The sequence below is a fragment of the Tenebrio molitor genome, chromosome 7 (assembly GCF_963966145.1).
Source record: "Tenebrio molitor chromosome 7, icTenMoli1.1, whole genome shotgun sequence".
NCBI lineage: Eukaryota > Metazoa > Arthropoda > Insecta > Coleoptera > Tenebrionidae > Tenebrio > Tenebrio molitor.
The window spans coordinates 4,652,260-4,668,966 of record NC_091052.1 but is presented as its reverse complement, the minus strand read 5'-3'; the positions used below and the strand labels follow the sequence as shown (position 1 = coordinate 4,668,966).

General features: G+C 41.0%; 2 protein-coding genes across 2 annotated transcripts; both read right to left on the bottom strand.

The window, feature by feature from the left end:
• Positions 1-148: 148 nt before the first annotated feature.
• LOC138135919 (sorbitol dehydrogenase-like) lies at positions 149-1,757 on the bottom strand. Its single transcript, XM_069054893.1, has 7 exons — positions 1,604-1,757; positions 1,459-1,492; positions 1,299-1,403; positions 1,029-1,248; positions 612-975; positions 436-557; positions 149-385 (listed from the first exon to the last, which is right to left on the bottom strand). The coding sequence occupies exons 1-7, from the start codon at positions 1,658-1,660 to the stop codon at positions 217-219; spliced, it is 1,071 nt and encodes a 356-aa protein (XP_068910994.1). The 5' UTR covers positions 1,661-1,757; the 3' UTR covers positions 149-216.
• Positions 1,758-2,606: 849 nt separating this feature from the next.
• Positions 2,607-15,818, bottom strand: Rbcn-3A (Rabconnectin-3A). The gene is made up of 28 exons (XM_069054887.1): positions 15,594-15,818; positions 15,342-15,539; positions 15,053-15,287; positions 14,811-14,957; positions 14,160-14,280; positions 13,917-14,099; positions 13,736-13,866; positions 13,509-13,686; positions 13,288-13,455; positions 12,740-13,235; positions 11,673-12,689; positions 9,829-11,606; positions 8,774-9,082; positions 8,438-8,724; positions 7,960-8,385; positions 7,545-7,907; positions 7,249-7,491; positions 6,943-7,199; positions 6,479-6,894; positions 6,161-6,428; positions 5,738-6,111; positions 5,440-5,686; positions 5,137-5,388; positions 3,929-3,989; positions 3,668-3,876; positions 3,550-3,619; positions 3,210-3,502; positions 2,607-3,078 (listed from the first exon to the last, which is right to left on the bottom strand). The coding sequence occupies exons 1-28, from the start codon at positions 15,678-15,680 to the stop codon at positions 2,872-2,874; spliced, it is 9,021 nt and encodes a 3,006-aa protein (XP_068910988.1). The 5' UTR covers positions 15,681-15,818; the 3' UTR covers positions 2,607-2,871.
• Between the last annotated feature and the right edge of the window lie 889 nt (positions 15,819-16,707).

Sequence of the window (16,707 nt, the reverse complement as noted above, 5' to 3'; positions counted from 1 at the left end):
CTTTCGTTTGCTTTTTTGTCTTGTTACTTAATTTTGTAGTATGTATTTGCTTTCAACACGTAATTACGCACACATTTCAGTTTTTTACGGATTAATATAATAGTTGGGAAAATATTTGTACTTGTACTTATCTAGATTTTTTGTGGGATTAAATTTAATGCTGGTATTTATTTTATTTTTATATGAATTTACGATATACAACAAAGTCAAGGCCGATCACGGTTTCCAGTCGGGATTGGCGTGTATGAGGACTTTTATAGGATTTCCTTCTCCCGTCTTGGCAGTATTGAAAGCTTTCAGTGTATCTTCAATGGTATAATGATGAGTAACCAAGGGTTTCACGTTGACTTTTCCCGTTTTCACCAGTTCGATCGCAATGGGATAACTAAAAAATTAATTTCACCAAAACATAACAATAACAATTCTCGTCCTCACTCGTTATTGTATCTAAAAACTCCACGAATGTTGACTTCACGAACCAAAGCTCCTGCCAAAGGTACAGTCATTTCAAATTTTCCTAACCCGACTAATATGACAACACCTCCAGATCTCGTCACCTAAAACGTTTGAAAGGAAAAAATATTGTCAAAACCCACGTGTCAGCTCATTACTTGTAGAGCAACCCTGACACACTGCTCAGCTCCTGTGCACTCCAGGGTAACAGTAGGATCCTGCCCTAATTGTGTTTTGATTGTTTTAATAATGTCGTCCTCGGTCATACTTTTATCAATCCGTAGAGTAAAATCTGCACCAAGTTCTCTGGCTTTTTTCAAACGATGGTCCACCAAGTCCGTGATTATGACTTTCGAAGCGCCCATAGCTTTGGCGGTTAGCATCGACACAAGCCCGATGGGCCCTGCGCCCAAAACTAGAACCACAGACCCGACGCGAACTCCAGCTCTTTTGCAAGCGTGCACTCCAACCGAAAGAGGCTCCATGAGGGCACCTTCTTCCAGATCCATGTTGTCCGGTAATCTTGAAAACAAATTCTCATTTGATGAAAACACTGTGTAGTGGTGAATTTGTACTTGTGGCAAAAGTCCGCATCGTGGACGTAGTATCTGGTTAAGTTTCCGTCAACTGGAGGCGTCGCGCAAAAGATCATGTCCCTGCAGAGATGATAGTTTCCATTTTTACAATCCGGACAAAGACGGCAAGTTATTCCCGGTTCGATGGCCACGCGATCACCTGGTTTCAAATTTTTCACGTCTTTGCCCACCTCGAGGACGGTTCCGGACGCTTCGTGTCCTAAATTTAGAATACGATTGTAAGCGTAAAGGACATGAGAGCGTACAAACCGATGACCATTGGTCCTTTTACGACGAAAGGACCGATTCTACCGCTGACCAAATAGTGGACGTCGGATCCACAAATACCGACGACTTCCATCCTTAGTAGGACCTCTAAATTTTACCAGAATGTAAAACGAGAGTAACAGTTTTTGGTAGTCTAACTTACGATTTGCTTTGGGTACGGGAATTGGTCTTTGCTCCTATTTTTAAACAAGTCACACATTGAATAATGGACATAAGAAACACTACGTTGTTAAATAATTCTAACCTACCCCAAATTTAGAAAATTTTCAACGATTTAGATTACTTACCAATCTCATGTCGTTAATACCGTGTAAAACAGCTGTGAGATTATCATTGGGTGCCATTATAGAAAATGCTATAAAACCACGTTCTTTAATCACTGAATGTTTACAAATGTTCTGTTTGTGACCCTGCTTGCTTTTATATCTGCTCACCAACTGCTTCTAAATATTTTTTAACAAACCCGGAAAACAGTTTCATTTTTGTTATAAACTGAATGTGCCGAGCTTTATTTTGTATCGACAATGTGTGTTATTGTATTTTTCATGATTAGGTACTTTGGCCCAACTGTTTTGTGTTTTGCAAGCATGTTTTATTTCAGAGTAGCTTAAAACGAAAAAAAAAAAAACAGTCCTCATGGAAGATTCAGGTACCTTAAATATTATAGATAGAACACAAAAAGCTTAGAAATTAAAAATATGTGAATAAATATAAATATGTAATTGATTTAAAAAGTTCCATCTATTTCTTGACCCTCTTATCTTTTTATTATTTATGTTTAAGTTTACGAAGTATTTGGAGTCAAGTATTTAAAATTAGTGTTTTTGTTATCAATAATTATGTAATTGTTATCAATGGAAATGCTTAATCTGCGTCAATTAGAAGATAAGTAAAATCCCATGTATGTTGATTGTGAAAACACATAAACAATGATTATCGCAGTAAAAGACTTATTAGAAAATTTTGGGAATATAAAATAATTCTTAACTGCACATCAATTAATGCATAACAAAGCAGGTACTCGTACGGGTTATGGTACTTATGTAATGATATAATTGACTTTTATTGTTACAGCATGGTACGTCATGCTATTTTTGTTGAAATTTTTATCATCACACTGTTATGGAATGATCGTACGTTTTTGGTTGTAAATTTTGGCCAACTTATCCAACGTTCTGACATTCAGATAAACTTCAAATAACAATTGATCCAAAACCCATCGTTAAAAACAGATAATTCATAACCACCGGTCGATAAAATACAATGCGATTAAAAATAAAACACGTTGGACTTTTCGAACAAAATATTTATTCTAAGTAGGTATTACATCTAAAATACACAATACTTCGTTTCTAAACTTTATCATCACATACAATAACAATTATTAAATAGGTACATCATAGAAATTTCGACAATAATCAACAAATAAATGAGAACCATATGCAACAGTCAATATTTTGTTAACAAGCTATAAAAATATCAGTTAATGATAATCAGAATGCAGTTATTGAAACACTATCTAAAAAGCGACATAATTTGTTCTTTAGGCGAAACATTAATGATGGTTATGGTGTACAAGCAAATTTTCCCTGTCCGGCAGCTGGCGTACTTTCATACTTCCGTCGGCGCCGCAAGAGAATAAACGTGCGTGAGAATCGATGTGTAACTGAGTAACTCCTTGTCCAATATTTTTAAAGAAACTGCTCCTCGCGTGTTCCGTTGGCAACGACAAAAGAACATTGGGCACGGAAACGCCCCATATCTGTACACAAACACAGAATTATCATCCTATTTTTTTTTTTAATATCGTACTAAAAATAACAGCAAAGCTAATAAATCTGCTATCACGTGTTTACAACCTTGAATGCAACCAACAACCGATTTTCTTTTTACCTTGATGTCCCCGTCTGCGGATCCCGTTGCGAAATATTCCTCGTGCGGGTCAATCGCTATACATTTGACGGCATTTTCGTGCGCAGTAAATTTATGCCGTATCGCCTTCGACCTGACGTCGATCAGACAAACGTCCCCACGTTTTCCCGCAGAAATAAGTACTTGATGTTGGGGTGCAAATACCAAACTGCTCGATCCTTGGTCGTGACAGGTGAACGCGACCACCAAGGCCTTTCCGTGGGGTAGAATCGAGTCCCAGATGCAAACATTTTTACTTTCCGAACTGTGACCCGCTGAAAAATCCGTTAGAATGTCGCAAGCTAACTCAAAATCAACCTACCGGTTGCCAACAAACTGCACGATCCTAAGAAAACGAAATCGCTGATGCCTTTATTGTGACACTGGAGAGTCTGCAACCGAACGGTTATTGCGAGCGTGTCTGGTACACGTTATCTTACAAAGAAGGGCCTCGTCGCGTTTGTGCTGAGCCCCACTTGGAATAAGCTGAGATTTCCGTCTGAATCGGCGACTCCAAATTTATTTCCGTGCTGGGAGAATCTCACTCTTGTGACTTTGGCGTAAGTACCTGGAGGCCTAGGCGTCGCAACTGGGTGTTGGTGGCCCCACTCCCACAATTGTACAGACCCGTCTTGTCCACCGGTTAGATCTAACCATAATAATTACAACAACGGTGCGATGACACATAAAGAGACACTTACACAATGGAAGCAGAGGATGGGCGCTTATTCTCCTAACTCCATCGATTTTATGTTTTAATACCTAAGCAGAAGATGCGATATTAGAATTCATTCTGGCGAAACCTTCGTTTTAACATGCGTTGAATTAGCGAAAGTACCTATTTGCTGTGTGATTGGGCCAAATTTTTTCAGTGACTCAAATAAAAAAAGCCACTTAACTATCACTGCCATGTTGAGTGCAACCTCGCACCTACAGGTGTCCCAATGAAGCGGAAAAAATCAAACCAATTTTGACTCTGCATTTTGGAAAACTAGTAATTATTCTAAGCATGGATGCGTGCGTATTTGAAGACATTTTTACAACATCGAAACACCTGTAAAGTGTGAACATATGATGAAGATGTCAAAATATGGACACACTGTGCACATTTATCGTCACGATCAGTTTCTACCGGTAGCTGTCAAAACAATTAAAATTTAAAACAACGACGTCGAATGACATTCAACGCCAACACTAATTTCATATTTCAGCTAATATTCTAACGCAACAATTACACAAGAAAGACATGTTTTTCGCCTTTTGAAAATACCGACGTCGTCAAGATTTGTGAAAAAATACATAATTTCTTTCGAAAATTAAAAAAAAAAAAATATTCAGAAAACCATGCATTAAAAACAACGATATAAATACGTGATGCAAATTTAGTTGCAAGGGTTATCAGCGACTGGAACTGATGACCTAGCAGAAAAAATATTCCAACCACGATAAGAACGAAAACACGAATCAATTCTATTAGGTCACCGATTCGGACATCGAACACTACAAACTAGAGAGTCCAATAAAAACAAACGACTATATTTTTTTGCAACAACAACCACAACACAGGAACAAGCATTAACAGAGCAGTGTTAGAAAACACACCGGTCGAAGCATGTGCGCCGACCGAAGCAGAACGAGATGGACAAAATTGGCATCGTGACAGCCCGGGAAGCTTAGCCCCTTCATCTACACACATAGGTACATAAAAGTCTCATTTAGGTGATTTTCCAATGTTGTTTCGGGCAGAAAAGTACCAAAAAAACACACATGAAGCAACGTAACTAATGTGATTACCCTCGAATCCAAGTTATTTTAATAATGATTTCAAAAAAAGAAAACACTTTTATGTTAGTAATTTTACAGGTCAAACGTGGCACACCTTGTTTCGATAATTTTGCGACAAACTTACCACACTGGCACCGCGTCCGCTCTGACTAGCGATACCAGGCTGGGGACTTCCCGGTTGCGTTTCCTTCGTCTTGTCACCAGCGCTCTGTATGACCAAGAACGGAGGAACGCTCGGATCCGGCACTTCCTTTGTCAAATTCAGTATGTCCAATTCGCACTCGTCCTCTAACCAAGCTGGCAACTCCAGCAAAAGAGATATGTCCATTTCTTGCAATTCTCTCGGAGTTGCGACCACAATTAACCCAGAGTTAACCTGAGCCAATATTGTACTACTTTTCCGAAAGTCAGATGAAGTTAAACTCACTTGATTTAGACTGAAGGCCGCTATCGAGTCTTGCTCTTTGTGAATAATTCGTACCGGTTCCGGAGTCGCGGGTTCGGGATGAGGTAACTCATCTTCTAGGGCGCTCAGAGATCTGCGTTTGCCGAATACGGCTCTTATAAATATGTCTTGTACCGGTTCTTGGTGAACCAAGTACATCCACAAACGTCTAGCGGTACTCGCCGAGCTCTTAGTATTGAACGGAGTGTTATGCGGTTCTAATAGTTGCCTGAAATTTAAAAAATCGTGACAAATTTACAAAGAAAAAACACTAGAGGACCTGTATTTCTGGATAGGTGGACCGGTGGTGTTTTCTACGAAACATCCAGGAATATATTCTGGTGGTGACTGCCGACAATCTAGCTCTTTTTTTAAGCTCTCCTGCCAGTTGGTTAACCGTCGCAAGCAAGAATGAATCAAAGGACTGGCCACTGGTAACTCGTTAACCTCCAACCCTGCCACCGACAGGAAGTCATTCAACCGGGTCTGTACAATTCTCAATATTGCCATCCTCAAGACCAACCACGAGAAAGAGTTCGGATCGGAATGCTCGTTATTTACAATTCTGGTATTTTGGGCGGGAATATCAAAAACATCTTCGTCTTCACTTTCAGAGTCGCTCGACACATCATCACAATCCGGACCGGCGTCCGGCTAAAGACAACACAATGATGAAATGTTTCATAAATCGTCCGATACCGACCTTGGTCAACAAATAAGCTAAAATGCTCATCTCGGGAGGAACAAACTGTTCTCTGTACGTCGGCTTGTCCTCCTTCATGTGCGAAGGCTGATGTCCCAAAAGTTTTGTATTGAGTCTTACTCGCTGCTTATTCAACCAATTGGCGGGTCCTGTGGTCTCCTCTGTGGGCGTACCTTGAGCACTCTGCGTTCCTTGCACAGCTGTGTTGGAGCTGCCCCCAGTTATGCTCGCAGTTCTGAGCAATTTTTTAATACCTCCGCCGAACAAGCTAAAATCGGAGTTTCACGTTTGTCGCAAACAAAAATAACAAACACTCACCGACCCCACACTTCTTGATCAAAAACGTGTCCCGTCACGTGGAAAAGTATGACGCAATCGCAAGTACTCAGACCGTACAAAACAAGTGCCAGATAAGTAGCTATGAACGCTTCGCACAACACAACCGTCAAACGTGGAGTATCTTCGTCTTTTTCTCGTGCCAGTAAAGCTCGCAAACTCGTGACCCCTGGCCATTTTGACGGCAACGTTATGATCTGTTGGTTTTCGCTGACCGACACGCGTCTTCTTCTACCGACCAAATGTGTCGAACAGACGTCCTGACTGTCGGGCAGGTTACTTTTGAAAGTGTCAGAGTCGCACAACGACTGATAAATACAAGCCGACAGAGCTATAGCGAGATCTCGCAAAACTAGAAGTTGGTTTTGTGATGTGTTGGGTTTCGGGAGTTCCACGATCTACAAGCAATTGTTACGAATCTGTCGCGCGACTCTCTAAAAACTCACGGTTTCCAACATGTCGTGTATCAAACACTGCAAATATCTGATCGGATCGGCTATTACAGTTTTACTGCTGGCGACGCTGGCCGCCAATAAAGGTAAACTTGTGGGGAATGGAAGGGGACTCAGCAATTGCTGGTGAGTTTTCTCTTGTTGGAGCTCCTGCAAGAGAAGTACCAATTCCATGCGGACAGAAGCCAAACCGCCCGTGGCACCGTGCAGAGAACAATAACTTAGCAGAGTCCTTAGGAGCGTTTCGTTGACTGAAATCAACGATGTCGACTTTATTAAAACAATTATGGTGTCTTTTACCTCTGAGCCAACGTCTGCGTTTGGCTGCTCGTTGAACTTTCGCCTCGAAATCTAATTTCTCTTGGACAAGTATCTCGTGAAGAGTGGGCCTCGTACCGGTCTCGCTCGCCGAGTTTTCCATTTCTGGAGACGGTTCTAATTCTAAAGTTTCAGCGACATCTGTCGTCGAGTAATTGCATAGTTGTCTCAGCGCTTCAACTTCTTTTTCTAACCATATGTACAACTGATATCGCAACTGTCCACCTGCAACGACAAATTCATAAACACCGTTCTTTTTGCCACTGCTACATCCTTACCGTCTACTTCAAATCCTGTTGCGAGAGTTGACAATTCTTCCATTAGGATTTTCAAACACGCAACAAACTTCAGTTGCTGTGCCATAATATCAATATGTTGATGAGGGGATTCTGCAGTGTCTTCTTCTTCGTCTTCGATGGAATCACATTTCATTCTGATTCCTTCATCTGACCCTTCTGAATCCTTCTCACCCTCATCGTCGCTCCACTTCAAATCTAAATCGTCGGTTTTTGTGGTCAAGTCCGCCAGAGGGTTTCCCCAATCGAAATTTGCTGCCGACTGATGCACGTCAGGTTTGCTTTCCCAAGAGATAATTCCGGTATTAATTTCTAAGCTAGCTGCAGTCTCTCTTGGCGATACCACTAAAACAACACACTGTCGATAACAATCAAGGACGTCACGCAAACGACTTACAAGGAGTTGTTTGTTTATTTTCGGTCACGATATACGGCAGCTTTGACAAGACTTCAAGAGCCAGTGCCGGACAACCTGCTCTGAAATGTCCGTGAGCTGTGGCAAAATATAGCTGTCTTTCCAATGCTGTGATCGAATCTTCAACCACGACTTGTTTGCCTCCCGGAAGCCACGCTTTCCGTTGACTTGAATTCGCCATATGTTGCCTGACGAGCAAAGGATGCGTTCTCAGGTACACGTAAAAATTAAAAACATTTGGATCAGCTTCTTTGGTCTCTCTCGCTTCATCTTCGTGGGTGTGGTGTTGAGTACCGGCGTTTCCGATCAGTAGAGTGCTCAAAGCTGCTTGGTGTTCTTTCAAAGACCAATACGCCATCGATCTCAGGAAAGGATCAGGATGTGCTTTAGTAATGTCCTGGTTGGACCCTTTAAATAAAAATCAATGACTCCGAGGATAACGAATTTGTCAAAGTCGTACCGTCAGCGTCGCAACCTAGAATTTCCTGATACAACAACTTTTTAAAACTGTCACCGTCTCCTTCGTACAAACGGACAATTATGATCGCAAGTTGGAGATCTTGCAGTTTCTGTAAACACACCTCCATGGCATCTTTCAAATTGCCGGCAAGCAAGAAAAACGCCGCGGCATGATCGAATCTTTGTTTTCCGAGCAGTGCGTATGCATTTTTAAGCGCAGCTTTGCGCCACCTGTTTTCTGTAAAGTTGTTTGCAAAGAACTGGGTCATTCTCTCGTCACGCTTTGACCTAAAAGAGTTTTTCAAGTTTCCGCGATCTCGTAGGAAATGTCACAAACCTGTACAGACCCCACAGCACGCTCTTTTTGTTCATTGCCAAATAATACAAAGCGGCGTCCATCGGATCTTGTTTGGTTTGATACGCCGACTTGGCTAAGACTTGAACGCATTGCTTTAACACGCTCAAATTTCTGATCCACCATCCTACGCCAAGCTCGCGAAGGAGCGGCCAAGTTGGCTCTCCTTTTGCAAAACTTGGAATCAGATTTAGTAGTTCTTCTTGACTTTCCGAATGATAAGCCCACGCTAGATTATTAGTGCCGACACCTTGTTTTTGAAACTGAGTTCTTTGAGCCAACGACAGACATCTACAAAGAAAATACAATCAACTGAACGACTGACATATAGAGCCTGTAATCAAAATACACGGAAATATTTAAACACGGAAGTAGTGAATACTCCCGCATCAATGGAAGCATTTGTGTTTTTTGAAAAACGTAGGATACGTGAACAAATGGTCTTGCAATAGTAAAGAAAAAGCGCACTCTCGCTTTTTTGGATGACAAAAAAGGATCTTTTTATCGGAGGTTGGGTTGGCGTAGGTCAGTTATTTATTAGTTGCAGCTCGACAAACGGTGCAGTGTAGCGGTGTATTAATAATCGTGTATTTGTTATTAAATTGTTTAAAATGCCAAATTTTAGAAACGTGGAATTAAGCACAAATACTGTACCGGGAACAGAACAGTTATTTTATTATTTTATTGTTGGTGATACTGATAATTTAATTGGAAAACACATCTTGCCGAATCGATTAATTGGTGAAGAATATCTTCGATTTTTGAGTGACACTTTGTCTGAGTTGCTGGACGAAGTGTCCTTAGACACAAGTGTTTCGTGCGTTTTTTCGACACAAGTAATTCAGTGTCAGTGTCAAATTTCTTGCGTGGTAATCGTTTTCGTTGTGCCTTTTTTACCATTTCACTTTCGTTTGCTGTACATTAGCGAATGAGATGTATTTTTAATTTTTAAATACGAAATTTCAGCCATCGCAAATCGTCTTCAAATGTCTTGATGATTTACGACTTAAAATATTTACGCCTATTTTGATACGTACCTCAACAAATATCCGTAATGTTTCATCGCTAACAAAAATCGAAGCCCGCAATCATCCAAGTTATCTGTAATAACCTCGTCAGATTGCCCTACCAAATTCTCTTTGGCTAATGCCGATTTCGCCGAATCTATTGCAAATCTCTCGGCGAGGTCTGTATTACAAGTCGAGACTGTATCGGCCAAGGCCAACAGATGCATCTGATCTAAACTTGACAATCCTGGGAGGTGCATGTGGGTTAAGAGACGGGACAGCACCCGACCTTGTTTGGGTGTGAAGTGTGTTATGCCTATATTTCGTTCGGACTGTCTCCGGTCCAATCTGGACATCTCTTTGTCTTCTAAAAGAGTGTCGAGCGACTCTTCCATGTTTATGCTATTGTCGAACAGTTCGTTGTAATTTTTTTCTTCTTCTTGTGTCGCCGACTGTTCCTTGTCGGCAGCTAACAGCGTCCACAGTGGTAAGGGTGGAATGTTGTTGATCTCGTCGTAATCCAAAGCGACTTCCCCTATGCTTGCTCTGTGATCGGGACTACCGGCGGGATAACTCACGGATAGAGTCCTCGCTCTCGCCCATCCTTGCATATCTTCCGGAGTGTCTTGATTACCGCCGATACACTTAACCAAGTGTGCTAAAATAGCCTTCACCCATCGAATCTTTCCCGAATTTAACAACTCCATCAACTGTTTCGGATGGTACTGCGGAAGAACAGGACATGCGATTCTTGATGCTTCAAACAAACCGTAATCCGGCATGTAATCAAGGTTGGCCTCTTTATTCATCCGTTTTCTATCCAATATTTGCAAATTGACCGAACTGATGCGGCCTAAAGTAGGAATTGCGGCGAGTTTTCTTTGATTCTCTTGCGTTAACGTCCGGAAATCGACATCTCGCAAGTTCTTGCCGTCCGGTTCGCTCATTTCCATCGACTGAACCGACTGATTCTGAGGCCGCCATTGGGTGTAAACGTGCATCTCCGAGTCCATTCCGACCACCAAGATGCCGTCGCGGACCCAACTTATTTGCATTGGAAGTGCGGGAAGACCGTCGGCCGTCTGGAGCTCGATCTTTCGCAAAGTCATCCACTTGAAATCGTCGACGAACAGCGGCTGAGCCAAAGAGCTGGCTTTGCGCAGTATCGGTCTGTAATTATTGACCGACTCTTTCATCGCTTTGACGTTAGCTTGGGCTAAATCTGTCGACAACGGTGTGTAGAGCATTATTTTGCTGCCGCAAGCCACCGTGAGAATGTGAGAACCGTCTTCGTTAGACACCCAGTCCAGCTGGACCAGATGTTTCTGGGTGAGAGGACAGATGTTACCCATCTCGGAAATGGATTTGCGAAGGGACTGGAGAGTCGTAAAACTTGGTACCGCCAACAGAGTTGGCTTGACGTGGGATTCGACACTCAGAGTTTGACGATCGTCATTCGAAAAAGTGTGCAGGACCTCGTTAATTCTTTGTTTCTTTTTTAGAGTTCGCGAGTCGTACAAATAACTCAAGTCCAAGTGTCTATCGATGTTAATTCTTGGCAAATGGATATTTTTCAGATGTATTATATCTTCCAGTACCCACTCTGTACCCCCCGTCGACTCGCATTCGTAAATGGCGACACACAAGTTAATAAAACGCGAATCGGGATCGTTTTTGTTGGGTCTGGTGAAGCTTTTACCGTACTTGTAAGCACAAGCCAGACGACCCGAATATGCAACACTGATGTTTAAAACTTGTCCCTCGATCTCAATCGCAGACTCTTTGAGCATGTTCCACTCAGTCCAGACCTTTAAACAAAAACACTCATTTTTATTTGACACGTTCAAAACGTTTCGTTTTATTTAAACTCTTACCTTTCCTGTATCCACCAAAATTCCATCCTCTTCCAGGAAATACTTTTTCATGCTCTTTACTTTTGTAACGTCACTGGTGACCGTCCAGAATCTGATCACACCATCGCTACACGCTGTAGCGAAACAATATGGCGCCAAACAAGCTGGATAAATTGAAGCCGAACTTAAATGTCCCGCCGCAGGAGCCGCGTGTACAATCTCTACGCCGTCCGGTATCGGAAGAATTTGTTTTACTTCTCTGGTCACAGTTATATTGATGTGGGGACTGACTTTAGCTTGTTTGATGTGTAACGACTCCATGCTATTTTTTCTGGATATGTCGTTCTCATCTTGGACTAAATTACAATCAGGGACGTACATTTGACTTCCGGTTAAAGAATAGTCTGCTTCGTTAGACGCAATCGTGAGCTTCCACATGTGAATAATAATATTTTGGTCGGTACAGTCTAAGAGAACAATGTAGAAAGGTTCCTCGAATACTGCGTTTTGCTGCAAGTCCACCATTGCGTCATGTCCGCACAAATTCACCGGCATACTTCTCTGCCCTGTTATTAACTGTTCCTGATAAACGTGCAAAAAAGTGGTATTCTGCCACTGTATAGCCTCCGAAATCGTTTCTAGTTGTATTATGCACCCAGGCCTTGACGTGCTCTGCTGCGAGACTATATTAATATTTTCCAACAAGCTTTCTTGATTGAAAGACGACAAGTCTGACATGCTTTCATTTTCGTCGACTTCTCGTCTCTCCTTGAATGACAAGTCGGCCAAAAGTGTGCGCGCATCGATGACGGCTTGATACACCCGCAAACATTCACCGTCAGACGCCACGAAACAAGCACTGGGGGAATTTGACAGATTGCCCAAAGTACTGGAAGGTAAAAGAGTTGGAATCCAGGCCACATTACTGAACGCAGATGGTTCAGGCGAACTGATTCGAGCCAATTCGCATATTCCGCCCGATTTTGACAGTGGACCGACAGCATCCACTTTCCATAAAATCAATTCGCTGCAAAAACCCTACAACGAACAGTTACAAAACGAAACTCGCTCAGACTCTGAAGGTTAACCTTGTTTTGATTTTTATTTTGTTCAATGATGTTGTGATGACTCGTTGTGAGCAGCAGCGGCAGCACTGGATGGCAAGTTATGTCGTTCACTCTAAAACGGTGTCCTGACGCTCTACTTCGGTGACCTATGCTCAAAACCTGACTAAACTTGCTCTGGTCGGCAAAAGTTAGCTCCCACAAATTCAATGTTCCGTTATCGTGTTTAGTGACTAGCGAAACCACAGCCGATTCTTCGTTTTGTTCCTCTTGCTCGGGTTGCACTTCTGCGTGGGGATTATTCTCGTCTTCTTCTTTAACGCTCGCCAAACCTGGTCCGTCACGGTGGCCTGCATCTTTGACTAGATGTTTAATGATGGGGGCAGCACTGTACAGACTGACAGTCGTCGACATGCTCATGGAATCGCCCAATGGAAAAGCAGAAGGAATACGGGTGGAAAACGAAACCTGAGCTTGGCGGAACGACCCTGGATGATATTCGTCCAACCATTCTACCACCCTAATTAAAACAGAATGTATTTCTTATTGTTCACCTTCTCGTAAAGTCTCACCAGATCAAAAAGCTACCATCCACCGGATGTATACTAAATAATAAATCAGGACTATGATGCCAGTCTCTCAAAAGTGTCTCTATACGAGCATCTAAACCATCGGGACTTCCAGATTCAATCAACGGTTCTTCATTTGGTTCTATGCCTTCTGGATGATCGACAACGCGCCTGCAAACCCTTTAATATCAAAAGAGATTTGTCATCGTTATCGAGTGGAGTACCTCGTGAGTTCCTCCAGTAACGATTCAGCTTGCATGCTAAAATGCATCTCTTTGTTGTCCAACCAGTGGAGAACAAAAGCTGGTCGCGGGTTGCAATAACTTATGCTAGGTACCAGAGGAATATCAGTTTCGGCATTAACTGACGCGGCAAGATGAAAATGAAGCCCCGGTGTTACCCCTAAGATCAACAGTAAAGAAACGACAAACACCACAATCCTGAGATTTACCAGTTCCGTGATATCCGTACGAGTGGAAGTCGTGTACGCTGTACGTTGAAGGTAATGTAGGAATTGGAGGTGACGGACCTCCAATACCTTGCGCTTGACGTTTCGCGTGACGCCTAATATGAAAACATGTCCTAAAATTACGTCAGTAAAAAAGAGTCGAGTGTTATTTCTTTTAGTTTACTTCATATGTTTCAGCCTTTGCATGAATCTATGTTTGTGACGGTGGGTTCTGAACTTGGGATGGTGAGCTTGAGGATCAAGTTGGGACAAATTGACTAAGCCATCTTCTGGTAGTACGGTTTCCACCCACAAACGACAAATGTTATCTTTGCAAGATGTCACAAGCATATTCGAAACGGAACCTCTATAATTGATTGATTATTTTTAGAAAAAAAAAAAATACAATGTATTATAGACACCGTACTTTGGCATATATTTGCTTGTAGTTCGCCAAGACAAGTGCGTGACGGCGCGAGGGTGCGCGATGTAGACGAACCCATATTCTAGCTCTATTGGACCATCAGTGCTTTTGGAAGTGAACAAAACTGAAACATTTTTTGCAGTTTTGTAAAAGTTAACATGAGCAATTCAGTAATTAAAAAAAGTCATCCATCTACAGATGGCGCCACTAACACGCTTCTTAATGGCTTCAATGTCCAATTCGCTTATAAGAAAATCAATAATAGGATTTTTTGCATATCGTAATGAAAGTGGCATTTTTTTACACGCAAAATCATAGTGAAAGTAGCACTTTTTTACACGAAAAATCGTAGCGAAAGTAGTAGACTACTTTTTTACATCATTTGTAATTTTTCATAAATCCTTTTGAACCAAATTTCTCAACTTACGTCGATATGCAAAAAAATAGTGTGTACAACACGTTATGAAAGTATTTTTTTCACTTATTTGCTTGATTAACTCGGACTACGACCTCGTTAATCAATCTGCAAATTCGTGAAAAAAAGTATGACTTTCATAACTAGTTGTACAAATAACTATTTTAAAACGAATCTTTAAATTACAAACGTTTTGCGATACAATTTAGAAAAACGGGTTACATCCACAACATACTCACAATGTTTGTTTTCATACCATATCTTCACTAATCTATCATTTTCTCCACATGTAGCAAATAAAGTCCCATCTGGGCTGAAAGCTAAATGTTGAACTGGAATTGCTGTGTTTGCTTTCCAAACACATTGCCAAGAGGTCTGTTCTTGTTCTGTGAGAATATTAACAAAATTTCTAATATTTTTCTCGTAGTAACAAACATGTATGTGTATTTATTTGTATCTTAATTAAAAAGTTTATGGTCACCTTGGGGTTTATCAGGTTCATCAACATAGTCCATAGAATCTGTGCCATCTGCATTTTCACCACCTAGTGTGAATGTTACATTTGGTTCTTCTTCAATGGGCTGGGAGTTAAGATGCCACAGCTGCACATGTGAGCCTGCAGTTAGCAATCTTGTCCCTTCTAAATTCCAGCTGAGTGCCCTGATTGAAGAATCTGTTTTTAGAGTTCCTGTCTGAACCCACCTATAATCTAAGCCCTAAACACAGATTGTTCAATGTTATTTAATTCAACTGTAATTTGGAAAACCTACATGCAGTGAAGTGTTATGAATAAGGGGTGTGGGTTCATAAATACAGACTGTATTGTCATAAGCAGCTGCAATCTTCCCTGTATCGCTTGAACAATCAATTGAACTTATGCGAATGTAATCATGAACAGCGCCTGGAATGATCTGGACCCTTTCAAAGGTCGAAGCGAGGATGACAATGTTACATCCTGCAGCGTACGCCTAGAAACGGTGCAATGATCATCAAATTTTAATGGGTCATGCAACAAAACTCACGGTGAACGGTACACCCTCTACGCTGCCCACAGCGAAGCACTTGTCGCCAGCATTGCAGGCGCCGCTTACTATCTGATGCAAATTCATTGTCTCAAATTATTTGAAGGCGGTCACAAACTTCAACACCGAATAATCATCGCAACGGCACGGTAGCACATCTTGAGGACAAATCAATTTGTTTTCTGCTTCTTTGACAGTGCTGACATACATCTGACGTTTGATCAGCTGAGCGATCACGTGATTCGCATAAAAATTTGAAAAATGGCGGAAAAACTAAATTTTTATAAATACAGTAGAAATTCGATAATTCGTCACCTTAAAGGGGGCCTTTTACCTTTGTCGGTTTAAAAACATCGATTTTTTTTGCATATTTCTAATCTAGAGACATTTAGAATTCACCCTATACATAGAAGGATTTTCCGCGAGCTTGTGGGAGCCGCCGTTTTCTTTCATTTTTAATAAAAAAATATTGTTTACGTTTATCATTACTTTGATAATAAAATGCAAAAGATCGTACTTACATATCTCGATAACTTTATACAATAAAAAATAAAACGTGAACGCATGAAAAACGGTGTTCAAAGGTAGAAGACCCCCTTAATTATAATTTATAACCGATGTTAATAAGCAAATAAAGAATGAATCAAAAAATATTTAAAGAATTTTTATCACCTAATTTTTTAATAAATCGCAAAATTTAGCTAATGTAAAATAAAAGTTGTAGGTACACAGGATGTTATGGAAGTCCAGGTAATAAATTTAATCACCAATAGAACTCTTTAAAATAAACATTTTTTACATATTGATCTTATGGGATGATCATCAATTGAAACGAAAGAGTGAGTGAAAATGTTTTTGTGCGATAAAAACTTTACATTTTTTTTGGAGAAAGAACGACCGCTGTTCTAAGATACTAACAGTTTTCACTGTTTTTTTCGTGCTTCGTTATCAATGGATGTGTAAACACGTCAGCGGGTATGAATTTTAGGGTCCAAGTTATATGTATTTAATTTTAATTGTGTTTTGAAGAATTTGCAGAAAAAATGGCTAAGGGCCGGTTGCACCAACGCCAGTTAAAGTTAACTGTAGGTTAAAGTGCTTCGTTACTTTAGTT